At 36.2% G+C, this 23,733-nt stretch overlaps 1 protein-coding gene across 1 annotated transcript; it reads left to right on the top strand.

Moving 5' to 3' along the window:
- Window positions 1-13,222: 13,222 nt before the first annotated feature.
- Window positions 13,223-21,527, top strand: LOC128203290 (signal peptidase complex subunit 1-like). The gene is made up of 4 exons (XM_052904640.1): window positions 13,223-13,355; window positions 17,917-17,976; window positions 18,377-18,463; window positions 21,275-21,527. Exons 1-4 carry the CDS (start codon window positions 13,302-13,304, stop codon window positions 21,398-21,400), a joined length of 327 nt encoding a protein of 108 aa, XP_052760600.1. The 5' UTR covers window positions 13,223-13,301; the 3' UTR covers window positions 21,401-21,527.
- The last annotated feature ends 2,206 nt before the right edge of the window (window positions 21,528-23,733 follow it).

Raw genomic sequence — 23,733 nt, 5'->3', positions numbered from 1 at the left:
GTCAGCTAGTTTAAAGCATACACATGCATGTTCTTCTAAAACAATGATATATTTACTGTATTGTGCACAAATAATCACACTTAAGCAACTAACTTTCTTTTTCAAAATAGTCGATCAAGCAGTTCAGCGGCCTAGCGGCCTAGCGGCCTAAAATTGGTTTCTAATATAAACTATTTATGCATGCCTTTCCTTCTCTAAAAAATGACAAAGTTATGGTTTCTATCACAAATCACCATCCTTTAACGAATGTCTGCATTTCGCCTAAAACTCGACCAAGCTGCCTAAAAATCTATTATAGCGAATATCAGCATTTTTATTTTTTGTATTTAGCAAAATTGTTAAGCCATAGATTTATCATTGTTTTGGAAGAAAACGCATGTATACATACCATTTTAGACTGCTAGGCCGCTTACTTCACGCCGCTAGGCCGCGGAAGTGCTCGATCAACATTTTTTTAAGAAAAAGTTTATAATTGCTTAAGAGTGATAATTGGGGCATAAACACAGAAAATATATATAAAAAAATAGAAGAAGAGGCCGCCAACTACATACTTTCTACGTCATTTTAAACTAATAATAGGGTCATCATGGACTTCTTTCTTTCATTGATTGTGTTTTAATGCACAAGTCATTTGAACACTCTAAGGGTTTATTTTCAACTTCCATTTTGGCTCAACTTGCATGCCAACTTTTCTCATATTTTCTTTAATCTTAATCATCATCATAATCAACAACATCATCACAACCACTATCATCATCACCACAATCACAACCAATACCACCGTCATCATCCCCACAATCATCATCATCATCATAATCATCATCATCATCATCGTCATCATCATCATCATTACAACCACCATCATCATCTCCACAATCACAACCACCACCATTATCTCCACAATCACAACCACCACCATCATCATCATCCCCACCATCATCATTATTTCCAACGCTAGCATCATCATAACTATCATAAATATTATCATCATCATCTTGATCATCATCATCATCATCATCATCATCATCATCATCATCATCATCATCATCATCATCGTCATCACCATCGTTTTGTTGAAATATTTTTTAGCTTTATAATTAATGGTTAGGTTAATCCTCTTTATGTGGCAAAAAGGCACAGTTGCACCCCATATAAGCAATTTCTGCTTTATGCGTTGAGCGTCGCCGCATAAACGTTTACGCGTTGAAAATCACCTCATAAACGAAATAAAAACACGTTTATGCGGCGATGCCGCTATGCGGCGTTACAGAGCTGTCAGAGGCTGCCAATGACGGCTGTGGAACCGCACACAGAAATCTGACCACCGACCATTTTTCTAACTATATAAAGTAACAGTATGACTCCTAAAACATTTTTAACATTGTGAACAGGTACTCGGCCGTGATCTCATCCGGGCGCTTAAAAGAGAAGAGGAGTGACATCCCGGTCAACCTGAGGGCACCTGTGTTGCCAGGTAACGAGGCTAGCCTAGTTACCGGCTACGCAACGTGCCCGAGGGTCGAATTTTTCTATCTGGAACAGAAACTCATAATTGATTTTTTTCTAGCACATCTTGAAAAGCGCATTTTGGTACATTTCACCCAAAAAGCGCGTGCGATGATGTTTACTGACGTCATGACGCGCCGTAATTTTTATTCACTGCTTATGTGAAGAAGTCCCGTCAGTTTCACGTCTTTTAAGGGTTATTTTGTTTTCTTTCCGATGAATATTTTTTGAAAAGTTCATGTTAAAGAACCTCATCTATTGAAATATCATATTAATGGTTACATAAAGTATGTAATAAAAGAAATTTACAATATTACGTCACAGCGCGTGACTCATCTGGCAATGGGGGGGGGGGTGCTATATGGCTGAATTCACCGGAAATGCCTAGCCAGAAAAAGTCGTCTTACACCCCATATAAAATGAGTCACGCGCAACAACGGTTGGTAAAAAGTATATCATGCCATTTCAAAACAGCGCAATCAGAAATATAAGTATGCAATACTTTTAATTATCAAAGTGCTGAAAGCACTGATGGACTAGGGCTTCATTCAGGGGAATGTTGACAACCATGTTCTAAGCATTGAAAAAATCGGCTCACATCACAAGGGGTCACTGTTTAATGGGCTAGCTTAAACTTTAGACTAAAACTGCTTGCAAGCTGCAAAGGAAATTTGAAAAATCTAGTTAAGTGTGTGTAGAGTGAGAGGGGTGGGGGGGGGGGCTAAAGCGTTAAATCAGATAAACTCATAGTTCTTTTGAATTTCTGAAAGTCGTTAAATAAGACTTGTACAAATTAATTTACGTGGTCGGCACACATACTTCTTTAATTTGATCAAATCCTTTTATATCAAAGGTCTGTTATTTGCAGTTTCAGAGAAGATTTTCAATGATGTAATTATATACTATATAGAAAACCTGTCACCTCTTTTTTAGGGGAGCTTTAAACCAAATGCAGAGCCATACTTTGAACAATCTTTGTAAAAGACATCTACATTGTACACCTATGTCAGACTGCATACACAATGCTATTAGGAAGTAGTTTTTATTTAAAAAGTGAAATTTTATTACGGTATGAGTTTAATGCTGCACTATCATTTTGACAACTTTTGTCTTGGAACGAGCCATTTTTTTACGAAAATCCATAAAAACCAGTTATATAAGACTGCTGACCAAAATTTAGATGGCAGGTTTTTATACTAAAGTTAAAAAAATTGATGTTTTAAGCATTTTTCTTAAACTGTTAGTAACGGTTTAAGCCATAAAACATTAATTTCGGAACGGAAATATGACAAAGTACGAGCTGATTGTTTGTCAGCAATCTGATATCATTGGTTTGAAGATGTTTACGCAAAAATTTGCTCTTTCGAACACAAAAAAGTTGTTATAACGGTAAATCTGTGAGAGGGTAGCTTTAAACTATCACGGAAACATGCAAATTATGTCGAAGAAAAAAACAGGGACCGACTTCGGAATACCAACATTGTATACAAAGGATAACAATAATTTTTTTAACCAACTTTCCTGGTTGTTTTCTACTAAGACCGCACGCTTTATTCGCTTTACGTATGAGTTCACAAGATATTTCGAATGAGCGACGGGCACCGCGGTTAGCTGATACTGGTTTCTTTTCGGATAAAAGAGAAAGAGGGTACTAGTCTATCAATGCAGAGCATTGAACGGAAAAATTTCGATGCGTACTTTTCCAATATGTTCATATTCTTATTGCATATAATCTGACCGTATGCAAGAACATTCATGTAGTTAACCCGATTACCTCACTCGCTACGTATGAATTTCTTGTGCTTCATTAAAAGAACATACAGTTAGCTTGAATTGTTAGAAGAACCATTTTTATTGGATGTTTTCATTGTAATCAGTTCTGGTACTACTTTGATTATTCAAATTCGCTAACGGCAATCCAATCAAAATACAGCATATGAATACATTTCGTCAGTGAACCCCCAGATGCGGCTTGAGAATGCAGATAGCGCGTTTATGGCTATGAACTAGGCCACAAGTGCGCGCGCCCTAGTCCAAAAATTGAAAATAGATAATCGTAAAACCGATTTAAGAGGAACTATTTGACGTCAATAGTGATTTTAAAATCCTGCGCTTTTTGACGTCAGTACCCTGGGTATCCTACGTCGCACGCGCTTTTTGTGAAATCTTCAAAAGGGCGTTTTCTACGTCATTTTTTCCACAAATTCATTATTTTAGATATGCAAGAAAATATCAATTATATATTTTCGGTCCGGATCGAAAAATCCGACACTCGGACACGCTGCGTGGCAAGCGTCGTTACCGGCTTACGCGCGTGCCCTCGGGTGGGATTTTTCTATCCATACCGGAAACATATTATATATACGTATAATCCTCCATCAGGATAATGCCCCACTTCATACTGCGGCGACCACTCAGCATGAGATTAGCGTCCTAGCGCTGGAGGTTTTCCCATATCCGCCGTACTCACCTGACCTGGCCCCGTTTGACTTTGCTATTTTCCCGGAGTTCAAGTCCCACCTCAAAGTTCTCCGATTTAAAGGTTAACGAGAGCTAAAGACAGCTGCAAACGCATCGATGCACCAGTACCCGGCAGAGTACATTCGGGATATCATCTTCAACAAATGGCCAAAGAGATATAAACTTTGTTTACAATGGTTCGGTGCCTATTTTGAGAAGAAGTGAGATCACACCAGGCCCCAATAACACGAAAACACTTCAGTCAAATTTCAATCTCAGCTCATTTTACCAGCATCAGAAGTTATTGAAAATAACATATGAGTTTACACCTTTGAAAAGGAATTTTATCATAGAATATGTTGAAGTATGACTTTGGTCAAGATCCCAAGGGAATACTTTTTTACAGTCAAAGATGTATTTAGGTACAATCCTTGTTTCTTAACAACTACTCAAGCATACGTTTTGCTTTGGAGTTAATTTGTGTGAGTCATAATAAACAAGTTGATGAGTTTCAATATAAATAGGGTAAACACAAAATTTAAATACTAATTTTGATAGGTTTGCTTTTATAAACAAAATGATAAAGTTATAGGCTAAAACAAAGTTGGTTTTAAGGGCCTTTGCTTAAAATGGTTCTATGTTACAATTTTGTTAATTTAGTTTTGAGGTTAAACCTTCAGCAAGCACAATCTTTATGCAGTTCACATTCGTTGTCATTTAATACGGGTTTTTTAAACGAGCTTTCTAAATTGATGGCCCCAAATATTGGGTCATTTATGTCATAAGTTCTTATAGACAATTTACAGCGCTAAAATAAAACAAAAATATCGCTTAATATTTTTTGATGATGTAACGTCATATCTTTTTGATTGTTATTTTAACATTTATGATATAAAAAATTCTTACATCTAAGACCAATCAATTACAAACACGACTTTTGAATATGCTTTTTTTATTATGAAAACACGTCATCACAATTATTATGTCAAGAAAATTTGTTGACATTGGTGACAGATAAAAATACCAAAATAAATGTCAGGCTCCATAACCAGTATAGTTAGTATAAGGATTAACAAAAAACGACAAAGGTATGGATTGTAACAATGACACAGGTGTTCTAGGGTAACAGTTGAAAGTCAGGCGCGTAGCTGACTATACGCGAGTACGCGGCTGAATCCACATGATTTTGACAAAAAGTCAGCCAAAGTTGCACTATGCGTACTTGACTACTTGATCCTAAAACTGTCCATTTTCCAGCACTAAAAACACACCTCAGAATGCCCAGAATGCACTCTGGTTATCAAATATTTCCGAGGGAGCATGCTCCCGAACCGCCTAGACCAATAATGAATCCACGCGAATATAAGGCTAGCTACACCCCTGACAGTCAAACCTCATAGTGATTAAATATGGCTGCAGTACTCTCAAATGCTTTAAAACATTCTTGATTCATTTTAATACTACGTCTACAAACGTTATATATTGCACCTCTATTTGAAAAGGTTAACAACAGAAAAATGTCTATATGAACACCAAAGACCCTTACAGAAGACCAATACAGGAAGACCCATACTGGAGCCCTATTACAGAATTATTTATTTTTTAATAAAGAATGTGCCTTTACCTTAGAGTCAAGAATTTCCTAATTTGCTGTGTTTGCACTCTAAAAGATGCTTTTATGCTTAATGTATATTCTGGCATTATTTTATGGAAACTGAAGTTTTAAAACTAAAAATACAAATAATGTATACTTCAACAAAACACATATATACATGTAAACACCACTTTTCTGATAAATGTGTAACAATGTTTCCAATCAACAGCATATCAATTAATATTAATTTTAAATTGTATTCATAAAAATAACTTACAATGGGTTTTTACTATGGTAATCCATTTGCGCCATAAACGCCACGTTTTGTTGAAATAAGAAAATACAGCTTTGAAGTAATTATCATTTTTTGGAAAAAGGTTTTGTACTATGTATGTTTTTTTCAAATTATCAGTTCATTAATGTGGACATATACAATACTAACTTACCTATAAACATTGATAAATGCATGGCCATATCACCATTATAAAATTCACTGTCAAAAACATTCACATAAATATATCCATAAATGTATTTAAATGTATAAACATAGAACAACAAATATAAACTACAATAAAACAAAAGAGAAACAGGCTGAGCCATCAAAATACACCAGCAGTTAAGACACCAAAAAATGGAAAGTGAACACAAATGGTCCACCATCTTTCATCAATAATGTTTGTACTTGGTTACAAACTACAAATTGTTGTATCACAGTATATGCACTTAGTCAAAATGCAAACATTTTTATTAATTCAGATATGTACACTTTGTTATAATTGCAGCAATTCTACATCTAAAGTTATGAAGATCTTAATATCACTGTCTATCACAGCGTGTGCACTGTGTCACAAATGCTCTAACTTTGTATCGCGTACAGCAGATCGAGGTCTAGTTGGAATGGTTGGTATGGTGACGTTTTCCACAACATTACACTCTCCATCATTCTGAGCCTTGGCCACAGCTAGATGGATGGATGCACTGTACCCAGGGCTCAATGTTTTGTTGGCCTTTTGCTTTTAACACATAGTTCTGGTCTGTTGTGAAGATTTCAAAAGCCTTTGGAATATCACGAATGCCTTTGTGTACAGCTTTCACACTCTGTATTTCTCGCACTGGTAACGTTTCTTTTCTCTATAAAAACAAATTAATTTCATGATATTATAGATGGTTTACGCAGATTTATTTTTATTAAACTAAGCCTTAGCTTACATTGATAGTAAAATTGGTTGCCACCGCACCACACATAGATGAACAAGACCATCGGTATATTTGTAACATTTACATCCTTTTAATTTGTAAATTTAATTAAATTGGAGGTGAATATTTTAAGATGAATATTGTTTTTCATTCCTTATACAAGAACATGTAAGTTATCACATTGACATTCATAATCAGATATCTACTTGGCACTGCATGTTTGATTAGCACTCTATTTACAGGGATGTCAAACAAGCGAATGTTTGAACAAAATCCGCACGGTGTGACCTTGACATTTGACCAAACAAAATGGGTTGAAATGCCTCCTTCTCATATGTGGAGAACATTTGTGTTATCATAAAAACCCCAGCCAGACCAAGACAAAATGAAGGTATTTTCACCTTAAATAAGACCTTGACATGGAATTTTTGACCAATGACCTTAACTTGTGACATTGACCTTTGACGAAAAGTCATTGGTCTTGCACTTAACATGCCAGCTTCACATGATGAACATTTGTGACAAATCACTTAAAAAATACCAAGTGCATTATCAAGTTGGACTTACTGATGGACATACAACTGGACGCACTGGCATGCACCTGGTTGACTGCTGTTGTGGTAACTATGTCTATCTCACTTCAAGCAGACGCAACAAATACAGAGTGGAATAAAATCTCAAGGTGATTTATGTTTCACCATGCCCTTACCTTCAGCTAACACAATCTAATTCCAGTTAGACTTTGAAGTCACATAGGAATAATTTCTAGTGTCAGTTAAATTTAGGTTATGTAAAGTGTTACATATGGAATCACTTACCTGCATGTCTAATGTGAGTTAAAATACAGTGAATATAAAGTGTAACATACCGAATCACTTTTGCTGTAGGTTATCTGGCTGCCGGAGAGAGTGAAGTATCGGGTCTTCCACCGCTCCAGAAACTTCCAGCGCCCTTTCTTCTCCTTCAACTGACCCTGTCCAATAGAGAATAGTAAATATTATATATTTCAAATTATAAACAGCTGAGCCGTGACTGGGCTGCCAGCGGGCAGTAAAATCGGGCAAGATTCAAGTGTTCACAAACGATCATGCCTGGATTGCTATCGTGCATCAATCACCACTATAATTAAAGTATGATTTAAAAATTCAAATATTTAAAAATCTGTTAACATACAGCAATGACTGGACTTCCATCGGGCATCAGTTCATACATTTTCTCCGGGTGGTTACACATAAAGCAGGCCCAGTACTTGCGAGGGGCGTTAAACTCGAACACATCAGTATCGGTCACCATGGAGCTCCTGAAGCAAGGCATCCTGGTCCTGGAAAATGTTTGGGTAAAACTGCATTCAAGTTGAGAGAACTTTTATGTATAATTTAGAATACAAGTACATTCAATATTTGCTTATAAAATATCTAATTTTGGACAAACATTTTTTTAGCAGTAACAGATATAAACATTTTTTTTAAAATCTAATTAGATTTAAATAACATGCATATGCAAACCAAAGACATTTACATATATTTCCTTTATTTACCGCCAATACATGATCATTAGGGATGTTACCTTTGCTAATGGGAAGGATGAGGTGACAAGTGTGATATAGCCACTGTTTCCTTTCTCCGGGTAGAGCGCATCCCAACAATGTTTTAAGGCTGCTCACACTTAAATCCTGCTGGCTTAACGCCGAGGCTGACTGGGCCTGTAAATAGATAGGATATCATACAGTATTTCTATTTATAACCACCATTTCCTTTCTGCTAAGCAGTGTAAACAGCTGCTCATACATAAATCCTTCCGACTCTTAGCTGAGGCTGACTGGGTCTATAAATAGATAGGAAGTCATGTTGCTATCTATAGAGCTTAAATCCTGCAGGCCCAAGGTTGACGCTGACTCGGTCTATAAACAGATAGAATATCAAACAGTGTTGCTAACTATAGAGCTTAAATCCTGCTGGCCCAGTGTTGACGCTGACTAGGTCTATAAACAGATAGAAAATCAAACAGTGTTGCTAACTTTAGAGCTTAAATCCTGCTGACCCAGGGTTGACGCTGACTTGGTATATAAATAGATAGGATGTCATACAGTGTTGCTTTATATAGAACTTAAATCCTGCTGGCCCAGGGTTGACGCTGACTTGGTATATATATATAGATAGGATATCATACAGTGTTGTTTTATATAGAACTTAAATCCTGCTGGCCCAGGGTTGACGCTGACTTGGTATATATATAGATAGGATATCATACAGTGTTGTTCTATATAGAACTTAAATCCTGCTGGCCCAGGGTTGACGCTGACTCGGTCTATAAACAGATAGGATATCAAACAGTGTTGCTAACTATAGAGCTTAAATCCTGCTGGCCCAGGGTTGACGCTGACTTGGTATATAAATAGATAGGATACCATACAGTGTTGTTTTATATAGAACTTAAATCCTGCTGGCTCAGGCTTGACGCTTACTCGGTCTATAAACAGATAGGATATCAAACAGTGTTGCTAACTATAGAGCTTAAATCCTGCTGGCCCAGGGTTGACGCTGACTTGATCTTTAAATAGATAGGATGTCATACAGTGTTGCTAACTATAGAGCTTAAATCCTGCTGACCCAGTCCTGACGCTGACTAAGTCTATAAATAGATACAATATCATTCAGTGTTTTATGTAGAACTTAAATCCTTCTGGCCCAGGGTTGACGCTGACTTGGTATAAAAATAGGATGTCATACAGTATTGCTTTATATAGAACTTAACTCCTGCTGGCCCAGTGCAGACGCTGACTAGGTCTTTAAATAGATAGGATGTCATACAGTATTGTTTTATATAGATCTAAAATCCTTCTGGCCCAGGGTTGACGCTGACTAGGTCTTTAAATAGATAGGATGTCATTCAGTGTTGCTTTATATAGATCTTTAATCCCGCTGGCCCAGGGTTGACGCTGACTTGGTATATAAATAGATAGGATGTCATTCAGTGTTGTTTTATATAGATCTTTAATCCTGCTGGCCCAGGGTTGACGCTGATTAGGTCTTTAAATAGATAGGATGTCATGCAGTATTGCTTTATATAGATCTTTAATCCTGCTGGCCCAGGGTTGACGCTGACTTGGTATATAAATAGATAGGATGTCATACAGTATTGCTTTATATAGATCTTAAATCCTTCTGGCCCAGGGTTGACGCTGACTTGGTATATAAATAGATAGGATGTCATACAGTATTGCTTTATTTAGATCTTTAATCCTGCTGGCCCAGCGTTGACGCTGACTTGGTATATAAATAGATAGGATGTCATACAGTGTTGCTTTATATAGAACTTAACTTCTGCTGGCCAGTGCAGACGCTGACTTGGTCTTTAAATAGATAGGATGTCATTCAGTGTTGCTTTATATAGATCTTTAATGCTGCTGGCCCAGGGTTGACGCTGACTTGGTATATAAATAGATAGGATGTCCTACAGTGTTGCTTTGTATAGAACTTAACTCCTGCTGGCCCAGTGCAGACGCTGACTCGGTCTATAATACGTTGTTTACATATGAATGAAGAGCATTTGCATATTTTTAACTTTGAATATGTTCCTAACAACATGCATTTTGCTTTCTGTGGATAAATTGTCAAATTGTTTGTTTTGCACCACTCCGATAGACTGTTCAGATTTATTTGCAACGTATATATTTCTTGCGCTTTTGCGTGGTTTGAAAAAAAGTGTAGCATCATCCGCATACAGTTCAGTTTAAGTAGTTTCTATTTAATGGAATTCTCGCAGAAATTGTATAATTTCTATTTATGTAAAAGAATTTCGTGATTAACTAAATCAAATGCTTTACGTAGATCAAGAAAGAGGGAATCTTCATGTACACATTGATCGTTGCATATTATATCAAGTCTTTATCAATGCTGTGTGACACGAATGCTTTTCTCGAAAAATAGATCTCGAAATTTGTGCATTTTATCCGTATTTTGTAAATATGTTTTAATTTGATTTGCCAACTGTCGTTCATTTTATTGGACAAAGTAAAACCTAAGCCTCCTTTAACGAATCTAGAAAAAAATCCTAACCGCATGCTAATATAAATGATTGACGTTAGTGAAAAAGCAATACAATTACCGCACTATTTCACGATATAAGCCATTGCCTATGCCATTAAGTATATAGCCTTTGACGTATTTTACTTGTCAGTATCGGTATTACATCCATCGTGGACAAATAGTATGTGTATATATGCGCTTGGCGTCAGTAAGCTTGATAATGAATCACCATTATCTTTACAATGCGCTACCGTAACAGACTTATCATGTCTATATATGATAAAAAAGCGTTACGTAATAAGGGCGGCTCGTTGGTCTAGGGGTATGATTCTCGCTTTGGTGCGAGAGGTCCCGGATTAAAATCCCGGACGAGCCAATAATGTTTTATTTGATTTGTATTTGCAGATATTGCCATCTTTGGCGTGTAGGTGGATAATGTCGGGCAAGCTCAGTGTAACAACCAATGGTTTAAGTTTGTTTTAATTAACCACGAACACGTTTTGTTCTTAACTAAGTGTGCTGCAGCGAAATACCATGTTGTACGTTGTACGACGTAGTGTTTACGTGAGATAAAGTTAAGATTTTGAAATCATTCTGGCCGATAATATTGAACAGGGAAAGTACCAGGCGACGGTTTTGAAATGCTAAACGCATGCCTTTCCAACCCTTTCCGCAATGCATAGCAGGAATGTTTTTTAGCACAGTCGAACAATGTATGAAGTTTAAATGTATAATTGTCTGACTAGGTAACAGACCGTCAACGGTCTTAAGTCGCACTAACTGGACCGCAGTATTACACCAAAACATAAGTGGAATCTCAATCTCAGTCTCAATTCATTTTTTATTATTAATTTTTTAAATGTTTCCGTCAATTTTCGGAAAAAGATAATTTAAATATAAGCACGAAATGTAATTGATTTCTACTCATTGATTATGAGCAAATGCTCATGCATATTCTAGTTCTTGCCCTGGGTATTTTTCTTTCGATTATCTACAACAGTTTTATAACTCCTATTAAAAGCAAATTGTCAATTTTGTTTTACAAACATTGGCAACACAATCCGTTGCATGAAGCCATAAATTATTGCAATACCTAGTGGTCCGGGAATTAGGAGACCGGGTGAGACCGGATAATACGGTGAGAGACGGGGAAATGGTATCGCCCAGTTTAATCATTCGGAACTCCTCGGCCATTTTTTTCAATAACCGAGATTGTTTTTGAAAAAAAATGGCCGAGGAATTCCGAATGCCAGTTTTATATCTAAAAAAAAAACGCTTATAGAAAAATTAAAATTTACAAGTTGCTGGATCATATCGTCAAAATACTGTGGACAAATAAGTTGAGATTGAGAATCGATTTCAGTATTTTTTTTATTATTGATGGCCTGGCAAACTCGCTATCTCAGTGCTGCTGTTTGCGCCACACATGTTTGTCACGAACACTGGCTCACGGCACTAGTTAAAGGCCGAGTTTAATCCTTCTATAAGTGACACCCCCCCCCCCAAAAAAAAAAAAAAAAAAAAAAAAAAAAAAAAAAAAAAAAAAAAATCGTGTATAGTACACAACTTCTTTGTATTGAACTTTATATAATTGCATATTTGTCTTATCAGATCTCTGATCTGAGTAACCTGCTGTGCAGTTTTCGAGGTTTTAGTAAAGAAATGGACCTTAAATAACACTGCATGAGCCAATAAACAAATACCCAGGAAAATGACCCCTACTGTTACACCAGTGCAATTAGTAGGGTATGCACAGCAGCTAGGGGATTGTCATGCCAAACATTACGCTTAACACTGGTCGTCTGTTTTTCCATCCTTATGTAAACACACATAAATCATTATTAATAACAATATAAGCTAGGTATTAGGTTTTAAAAAAAGTTCATACTGTTTAATTCTTAAAGATTTTGAGATGGCATCTTGTACATGTACATATACGTGCGCAGTTTACTGCGCACCGTTAATGGTCAGTATAGAAATAATCTCGTTTATGCATATTTTGTATGGATACGGTTAGATAGATAGACTCGGACTCTTTCTTCATGATTGCAATCAGAGAAACGACTATCCAGTCTATCAGTGAGAAGCCCTTTGTTCATTTCAGGCTAACAGTTGCCCATGTTAGCAAACTGGTCTGTTTTGTGTTCGTATTATATCTTAGCGCATACATCTGTTGTGAGGACGTTTCAGGGATGGTTGTAGTGGAATAAATTGACCACGTTTAAGAGACTGGCGACGGCTATTGAGCGCCCATAGATTTGGGTTTTCATATTTAACAAGTGTTAGACACCCATGTATGTAGGTATACGGTACATTTATCTGAAATACATTGTTTATATTATACATCTCAAGCTTCACGTTGCAACTCATTGCGAAACTGCAGCGCGGTTATCGTGACCGTTTTAAATTTAGCCGTTTTAAACATTAGAATGCAAGTGTTTAGATGATCTAGACTATATTTACTTCCGGGTTTTATAGATACGTGTACAAAATTTAACAAACTACAGCAACTAAACATGGATATCGCTAAATACCTCCCTGAATGCATAAAGAAGATACCTACACATATGGTATACATTCTTTGTAAATACTTTTGTCATTTTTTTCCGCTAAAATATCAATCACGCTTGAATTAAAATGTAGTTTTTGCCTTGTTCAACATGGCAAATATGGTACTGTGAAACTTCATCATGTTTTACTTAAGTTAAACGCTAAACTGTTTAAAATTGCTGGAAAATGGTTGATAAACATTGTTCAAATTGCAATGTCAAAGCTTGTAATTAGAGTTCCTGGATACTCAATGATGGACATGAAATAGATACAGTACACTCAACGAGTTAGACCCACTTTCCGTTTCCCTCCGCGGATTTTTGCTATCGCGGCCAACACAATGATTTTTTCGACTGTCTGCGTTCCTCGGAGTTTGAATTTAAGGCCCTCGGAGGGTGATAAGTCGACCAAAGAATAACAAACTCGGCGTTCCTCGGAGGGGTTAACTCCGCGAAACTATGCGGACACTAGATAAGAATCTACGCTAAAGCTATATTTATTTTATTAAAATTTTCAACAGATTACGACGGCTCCAGTAAATTGCTATTATTCTTTTTCCTCTGCCCGTTTTGCATGAAGTTAGCTTACCACAAGAATGCAGTCGTATTTCACTAGTTGCACATGCATCTTATAACCGTGTTTTTGCTAATGACTGATAAACACATTTCTTCCGAGAAATTCTAGGTTACACATTTTCGGAAAATCAGGAGGTCAAACACGCGTTCAAAGTTCACAGCGCATGGTTTTGAAGGCCTTCTTGCCTCGTTTTCTGTGGAAAATTCCACGAGACGTCATAGCTATTTTTAACCACCAATAACAAATAGTATATTCTACATTGTATTGATCACGCGCTTGACGTCAGAGGTCATGGTTCAGAAACGTGTAAATAGTCGGCTGCTTTATGATGCAATAACTTAGTGGATATACTTTAATGATTCAATGTTTATAATTCAAGACAATATTCAATTGGCGTTTACGGACATAAATACAAATTAAACGTTGGTACATGTAACAGTGCTCCAGCCAGGATTTGAAAAGGGCAGGGTGGAGTTTTGAAAAGGGCAAGCTACATGAGTCGTGTAGGGGCAATTGGGGGAGGGGTCCACCCCTGTCACAAGTTGGTGTTTTTTGTTGGTTTTTTTTTTTTGGGGGGGGGTCTCCCCCTAGAATTTGTTTTGTTTTCATACCATACTCAATTTAAATCATTTTCTATGATTTCCAGACTTGAACAAAATGGTGTTTATTTCTCAAAATTTAGAAGGGTGTATTTGAATATCAAAATTAAAATTTGTCTTTTTGTCTGTGGTAGTATGATTGTACTTGTCTGGAATCTTCTTTAGTGCAATGTCACATATTTCTCAAAAAACCCATGTAAAATGAAGAAAAAAAACAAAGACAGTTAAACATTTGATGCAATCAAATAAAATTTTAATAAATACACAAAAAAACAGATAGGTAGGGGACGAATCTTAGTTTGGTACGGATTGGATTGGGTACGAATGTTACATTCAGCTTGGCTGTTATTTAATTGTCTTTGGTAAAATATTGTTTAATATGCTAATGTTTAAGAATAAAATGACAATAAAAATCACTGCCCTTGCTTAAAAAATCACTTATAAAACATAGAACATTGATAAATTAACTCCGAAATTTGTTCTGACAAAATGGCGGTTTCGGCGATTTTTGACATGATCGTATCCATGATAGGTAAAAGCTACATAACGCATCAACATATATTTGTAGGAAACAAAGAAATTTTCATCATGAATATTTTACAAATAAGCTTTCAAAACATTTACTGAAAAAGTGACGTATTTGATTGAGTTAGGGCCACCTTTGTTATGTTTAATTCGGCAGTGACCGTCTGCTTCAAATCAACAATGTTTAAATGGCAGTCTCGTCTGTACAATATAATTAACAATTATTTTAAAAGATTTAATTGTGCTTGACAACATTTTTCACCATCCCTTCGCATTTTCTATCGCATTTTACGAACTTTCATCATTGAATGGACGAATTCTCAATGTATATTCTGATTGGCTGACATTCAATAGCTCCGCCTCCTGCAGATGTTTCCCTATTTGGCTCTTCTTAATTATTGGATTAAAAGATGACCGATTATGAATACACGGGTCGTCTGCTCACTACACATATACACAATTAGCTGTCAAATGACTTGGACAAGGCACATGAGAAGATGAAAGGGCAGTGCGGCATATTTTAAGCAGTCAATGTGGGCATGGTGACACCTAGCGGGAACACTGAATTGTCATAAGTATTAAGTAATTTTTCTCAACTATGACAGCGGATTAAGGGCTGCCAATCTTTTACAATGATTTCAATAGTAAAAAGGGCACTAACGGGATAATTGATGCTATTAAAGCATTTGTGAAAAGGGCACTACTCAAAAAAGGGGCAGGGCGGTCAGAAAAGGGGCACGGGCGCTGCGCCATTGAAAAACGGGCTAGCTGGAGCACTGATGTAAGAATCTTTTACGCTTACAGCAATGTGCATAAGCATTAGAATAAATCGCTTCTAAACAAGAATGATTTCTTGCTTATCTGATTAGACTCGGAGTTCCGCCGCTGGATCATAAAATCGGACGATTCTCAACGCTATCGTTCATATGAAACTCGGCGGTAAGCCAGCCACTCGAAGGAACTTGGGAGGATTTTAGCGAGGGCAACAGTTTTACCCTCGGAAGAAACCCGCGATCATCGACTTCATCCCTCGGAGTGAGCGAGGAAAGTGGGTCTAACTCGTTGAGTGTACTGTAATAAAGGTTAATATTCATATTTAACCATGTAAGTTTAAAGATATTTTGCACAAAACAAGCATTAAATGCATTAAAACACAGGATTTACCTTTCCAATAAAACAAAACTTGCCAATAAAACGAAACTTGACTGACACAGACAACAATTATGCCAAGCGTAACAACTCCATCATCTCCGGTAAGCTTTCAGATAGACCTCGTAAATTCAATCGTAACTACTCCACCATGGCCCAGGTGTTCCGATTGTTGAAAAACTGAACCACAACCTTGCAGGTGCCTTTCATGTATATATTGTTATGTTTTGACAGTTGGAAATGAATAAAAACACATCAAACTCATAATAATTTGTTGGATATATTTTTTTTGTACGGAACTAATATAAATTATCATTATTTGGTAATATTTCTTGTTTTTATGATGTTTATAGAAACAATATGCTTAAACCCGGAATCATGATTGGAATAACTAACCACTTTAGGGAACAATTTGTACATGATGGATTTGCCTTATCAATAATCTTAGTTTTATTATTTATTACTGCTTTTGGAGTGACCAATTTTTGCTTTAAGTCTGACCATTTACAAGAGCAGTTGTACCAACACAAATTCAAAACACTAACTTTAAACAAGCAGTGATTTTTTTTCGAAATATTTTCACTGCCTGTGCCTTGCAAATTGGGAAAAATTGTTGCCCTAATGGGAAAAATACAAAATCAGGTCAAAATAGCTAATATGATGGCAAATATACATGCATTAACTTTTTAGTGCATACATACTGCTGTGAAAGAGTAAGTATTGTCAAGATGTAATTTATATTTTAAGAAATTCATTGCTTTTTTATTCATCAATGTAATGGACATTTATCGAATTGGCACAAATATATATAATTTTTTGGGAAAAATGCGCAAGGGGAAACAGCCTTTAAAATGCAGTAAATTGCACCAAAAAATATCACTGACAAGCCCTACCAAATTTGAAGACATCATCCCACAAATAAAATTTTACACAGCCAAACAAAAGCTCTTATTTGGACTAACATTCTAAAGGTATCAAACACAGATGCAGTTAGTCTGATAATGGTGATCATGATGTTTATTTTGTGCGATGAATATTCAATTTCAATGTGGGCTGAATTATTTATAGGGTTGTCCAGGTGTGTTCAACTGTTGTTGGCTAGAATTTCAAGTATCTTAAAGGTTATTCCAGTTAACTTCTTAAAGGCTTTACAAATGTTACTGGAATAAGCATAACTTGTGTCAGTTTGTTTCTAAAAATAAATTATAAATTAGGTGAAAGCCAAAGTTAATTGGTATAAACATTTGATCATCTAAACCATAACTTGAGAGTTTAAAAAAGGTAAATGTCACCTTTTACCCTTTTCTATTTGGAAATGTTTCTATATTTATGTGTGGAAATGTTCCATTTCAACTTCTTTACAAACATGTTTTTTTTGTAGCCAGCTGTTGCCATTGTATTATAACTAGAGTCATTTATACACGTCCAGCACTCCAGCTACTATGTGTTTGACAATACATTCCAACAGGGCTGTTATAGTTTTGGAGTCAGTATTTGGCCCCATTTTCCACCTTAAAACTTATGTATTTTCCCATAGTTTTATGTCAACTAGGCTGTCCTGTTTATGGAGATATTTTTACCTTATGGCAATTATTGTGAAATTTTACCAAAAAAAACCAAATGAAATATCTTGACTGTTTTTAAAACAACTCCTTTCCAAGTTCTATCTGCCTACTGATAGATATGTTGATTGGCATGATTTCATATAACATAGAGTGCTTTTTTGCTTCAGGACTTTGCAGGGCAACAAAAGGCAGAACGAATGTTCCAGACAATAATTCTTTCATTTGCTGTAAGTAGAGACATATGGCAAATATTATTAAACATTGCAATGCAACAAATAGTGAATACCAATTACAGATATTGTTAAACGTTTCAATGAATTAAATAGTAAAAACCAAAAAGCAGGTATTATTAAACATTGCAATGAAAGTGCAATGAAATAAATAGTAAAAAATAATGACTGAATGGGAGACAATATTACTGTAACATTTCAGATAAAAAGTGAATACCAAATGGCAGCTTCTATTAAACTATTCAGTGAAATCAGGAGTACAGACCAATTGGCATTTATAAACTATGCAATGAACTTCAGAGTAAAATTTAATCTAGAAGAGTATTCTACAGTTATAAGATGGTTTTTAATGGTATTTTCTCACAAATAAATCCATGTCTTCATTCTTTTATTTCAGACTGTAGGGTTGGTATGGGGCTACATCTGTCAACAGTTCTCTCAGACCATGTACATTCTCATCACAGGATTTGTTATCTCATGTTTGGTGAGTGGCGATATCTGTCATTATTGTTGACTTTTCCACACAAATGCTGCTACAATTATTAAATGTCTAATGATGTTAAAGGGATTCTCTCACAGTTAAGATGTTGGTGACATTAGTTTAAATATGTAATCAAGGTTATTTTTTCTATCTACCAAACTGTAACTGACAACTATCTATTTAAACACAAATTTGTAAATTTAAATATGAATCACACAAATTTTAATAGTATTACTTACACTTTTCAACAAGTATTCATCATAACCTATCATAGCTAAAATGATAAAAAAACTGTTTTGATAACTTCAAATAATGACTCTGAATTGTTACAAGTATTTTGTTCACAGTACACATTATGCAAAGTAGTGCCCCTAGTCTGACCATATAAAGCAGGCAATAGTGAGAGAGACTCTTTTATGTATTAAAACAGGTTTAATTTTACCAAGACTTATTTTAATTATCCAAGTTCATCCATATAACAAACAATGGTAACCACAGGGACAAGCCCAGCATTGGTAAATGTTGGGGTAAGAGTCCATGGGCTGATTTCTCGAAATTACTTAAGTCTTTTATAACAGGATTAAGCTAATCTCACTTTTTTTGTTCTTCTACGATTTGTGAAATATTTTCTTTTTTGATTTTTAGCTCCACTGGCCGAAGGCCATGGAGCTTATGTTGTCACAGATTGTCCGTCGTGAGTGCGTGCGTGAGTGCGTAAACTTTTACTTTAAACGACATCTCCTCTGAAACTGATAAGCGGATTTTGACAAAACTTCACAGGAATGTTCCTTTGATGGTCCTTTACCAAAATTGCTCAAATGGTTCCGGTCCATTGCACAATATGGCCGCCAGAGCTAAAAATAGCAAAATCTTTAAACGACATCTCCTCTGAAACGGTTCGGCAGATTTTGATGAAACTTGACAGTAATGTTCCTTGGGTGGTCCTTTATTAAAATTGCTCAAATGGTTCTGGTCCATTGCACAATATGGCCGCCACAGCTAAAAATAGCAAAATCTTTAAACGACATCTCCTCTGAAACGGATAGGCAGATTTTGATGAAACTTGACAGAATTGTTCCTTGGGTGGTCCTTAACCAAAATTGCTCAAATGGTTCCGGTCCGCTGCACAACATGGCTGCCAGGGCAAAAAAAATAGAAAAACCTTTAAAGAACATCTTCTCAGAAACCGATGATCAGATTTTGATGAAACTTAACAGAAATGTTCCTTGGATGGTCCTTTATCAAATTTGCTTCAATGGTTTCGGTCCACTGCACAAGATGGCCCCCAGAGGTAAAAATAGAAAAACCTTTAAACGACTTCTCCTCATGGTCCGTCCGTTGATAGACCAGAGCTTGTCCGAGTGATTACTGGACTATACTTCGACCTTTGATCATCAAACTTGGCATGAAGGTTGGGCGTGACCAGGAAATGACCCATATTGATTTTAGGGGTCATCCTGTCAAAGGTCAAGAACACAGAGACCTTTAACAGGAAAAGGTTGTCAAAGCTTGTCCGAGTAATAACTCGACAATGCTTGGACCTATGGTCATCAAAATTGGCATGAAGGCTTGTCCTGACTAGTTGATGGCCACTATCGATTTAAAGGGTATTCGGGTCTAAGGTGACAGTGACCTTGAATGCTAAAAGGTTGTCCGACTGATAACTGGACAGTTCCTGCACCCATGGCCCTCGAACTTAGATTGGAGGTTGGGCTTGACCAGTAGATGACCCCTATTGATTTTTGAGGTCAAGGTCACCTTGAAAGCAAAAAGCTTGTCTGAGTGATAACTCACCAATGCCTGGACACATGGTTCTAAAACTTGACATTTAGGTTGGTGGTGACCAGTAGATGACCCCTATGGATTTTTAGGTCATAGAGTCAAATGTCAACGTCACACCTCATATAGGTCTTTAAAGTTTGAGTCATATTTACTTATTCATTGCTTCTTTGTTTTTCTGCAAATATCAGTCATCATCTAAACATGATTAAAAACTGTGCCTACTATCATCACACTTTGAATGTTCATAATCGTAAAACTGCCTCAAAGGCACCCAATATCAATGACAAATCGGCTGCCATTTCGGTCCATGTTTCTGATAATCATGAAAAACTAAGTTTTATTTATCAAAAATAAAGCTAGAAATTTTGCTACACAAAATAAGCCACTTTTAAAAGTCTGTTAGGCTTAAGAATTTTCAAGAAATCAGGGCCTGGCCTGGTCAGTGAAAACTAAAGTAAGAATTCATTGTGGGATTGAACAAGTTTTTAAGGGCTTTATCTCACACTTGTCCCTACAGTTTTTAATACTTTTTTTAAGAACAAACCATTAACGAAAACCAGATTCCACATTAACAGCCAACAAAGACAATGAAACAATGATGCAATGAATTGTCCTTTGAAAGCAGATGATCTCATATCAATCAATATGATAAAATACTTGCAAGTGCTTTTGAAAATTGATAATACCCTACCAAATATTCATACAAGTAAGAACACAGATGAAGATGCAAAATTAAACAAACTCTACGAGGCATACATCAAAAAGCATTGTTTAAGATTAACATACATGTATGGTTTTAGAACAAAACTATGAACTGCGCACATGTGTTTATCAGTGGCAGAGAAATTAGCAAATCAGACTCTGGGTCAGGGGTCCTAGGTTGACCCCCATTCAAAGCTTCATTGATGATTAGAACATTGGCAAATTTTCGTCGCTTTTTAAGCTTGTCAGACCTTGTCATTGCTTGTTCATAATGCAATGCAATAAACATTACGTTACCTTAATGTTTTGTTTATTTGTTCTCTTCTTTAGTTGACCCTTCCACCATGGCCCATGTTCAGGAAAACCTCTTTAAAATGGCAGAAGGCTCGTCCGGAACCGGAAGAAGTTGGTAGCACCACCGCTCCAGTGCAAAAATCAAAGAAAAAGAAAAATTAAAACATTATTTTCTAGTCATTTGTATAATTTCTATTAACTATTTGTTCATTGTCTGTTTGTGTATAAGCTATGACATGTATGGTGCAGAGTTGTCATTGCAAATGAAATAAATATTTATTGTGAACAATTGTATTATGTTCTCATTTTTTTCACAGAGTACAACTCAATACATGAATAAATGCATACAATTTTAAATACGGCGTTGTAACTAGTAACCAAGCTATTCTTTTTATACCCCCCTACGAAAAAGAAGGGGTATATTGCTTTGCACAAGTTGGTCCGTCCGTTGATAGACCAGAGCTTGTCCGAGTGATAACTGGACTATACTTCGACCTTTGATCATCAAACTTGGCATGAAGGTTGGGCGTGACCAGGAAATGACCCATATTGATTTTAGGGGTCATCCTGTCAAAGGTCAAGAACACAGAGACCTTTAACAGGAAAAGGTTGTCAAAGCTTGTCCGAGTAATAACTCGACAATGCTTGGACCTATGGTCATCAAAATTGGCATGAAGGCTTGTCCTGACTAGTTGATGGCCACTATCGATTTAAAGGGTATTCGGGTCTAAGGTGACAGTGACCTTGAATGCTAAAAGGTTGTCCGACTGATAACTGGACAGTTCCTGCACCCATGGCCCTCGAACTTAGATTGGAGGTTGGGCTTGACCAGTAGATGACCCCTATTGATTTTTGAGGTCAAGGTCACCTTGAAAGCAAAAAGCTTGTCTGAGTGATAACTCACCAATGCCTGGACACATGGTTCTAAAACTTGACATTTAGGTTGGTGGTGACCAGTAGATGACCCCTATGGATTTTTAGGTCATAGAGTCAAATGTCAACGTCACACCTCATATAGGTCTTTAAAGTTTGAGTCATATTTACTTATTCATTGCTTCTTTGTTTTTCTGCAAATATCAGTCATCATCTAAACATGATTAAAAACTGTGCCTACTATCATCACACTTTGAATGTTCATAATCGTAAAACTGCCCCAAAGGCACCCAATATCAATGACAAATCGGCTGCCATTTCGGTCCATGCTAACTTCATTCAATTGTCCAAATATTTCTGAAAACATGTGGAGGGGGCGGGGAGTATAAGGTCTGACAAACATCTCTTGTTTGTAATACTTTAGTACACTTGCATGCACAAACACACAACACACGCACACACACCAAACGACAGTGAAAGAGAAACCAGTAACAAACTCTGAACAAAGTAATTTCGAATAAGTTTTGCCAAAATTGAAATGCCTTAAAGGGACTGTACACCAGATTGGCACCAAAAAAAGTTTTTTTTCTGTAACGAATCTCAGGACAATTATTTAATAAAATGATTTAATACCAAAAATGAAAAAAAAGAAATCAAGTCAGAGACCGGGTTCGAACCGGTGTCGCCAAAATTGCAGTCCAATGTTGTATCCACTGTGCTACGAAGGCTTACAATATACTGGTTGGAATATTTAAGCTTTATACCTAACTTGGTAATATCACGTGATAACATCGACTAGCCAATCACGCATAAGGAATGAATTCTACTAGGTAGACATACCTAGTAATCTTTTGTTAATGGAAAAAAACACACGAAAAAACTGCGAAAAATAAATTAATTGTAAACTATGTGCTACTTCAGTTAGTAAGTTTCAATGCATTGTACATATCGATGCCAAGTTTATGTCAGTTTTCGACAATTTTCATTTTTTCGCTATTTCATCATACGGAGTACAGCCCCTTTAAGTAAAGAATATTAAACGCAAAACTCTAAAGGTTCACAAAATATCTTAACTGATATCGAATGAAATATTTAACACTCTGAACATTTTATAGAAACTTTTAAATTTTCTCTCCCTGTAATCTAGATCAGATAAGTTTGCGCTTATATACCAAATAATTGAAAACATAGTTTATGTTTGTGAATGTAGGTCACCCAACAATGAAACTAGACAATTTAATAATGACGTACTAAATCTTAAATACAAAAACATGTACATATAACAATACCTCTATATTCCAGAAAAAAACTTTTTATGTTATGGATCTTTCTTTTGAAATTACTAGTTGTATTAGATGCATTGCGTAGTGGATAATTCTGAGAACCAACAGTTTGGGGTGTAAGGGATGATAAATTCTCAGGTACAAGGCCGTTGTCCATTTTATAGAAGAGACATAGTTTGTGATTGAGTCGTCTTTCTGAAAGAGTAGGCCAGCTCAGTTCCTTGTGAAGACCGGAAATAGATACTAGCTTTGTAGCCCCACAGACGATTCTACCGGCCTCATTTTGAATCTTTTGAAGTTCATTTTTTTATAGTCTGTACAATTATCCCACACTGTGTC

The sequence above is a fragment of the Mya arenaria genome, chromosome 9, assembly GCF_026914265.1.
Source record: "Mya arenaria isolate MELC-2E11 chromosome 9, ASM2691426v1".
In the NCBI taxonomy this organism is placed as follows: Eukaryota; Metazoa; Mollusca; class Bivalvia; order Myida; family Myidae; genus Mya; species Mya arenaria.
Note: the sequence above shows the minus strand (reverse complement) of the source record. Positions and strands in the feature narration are given on the sequence as shown.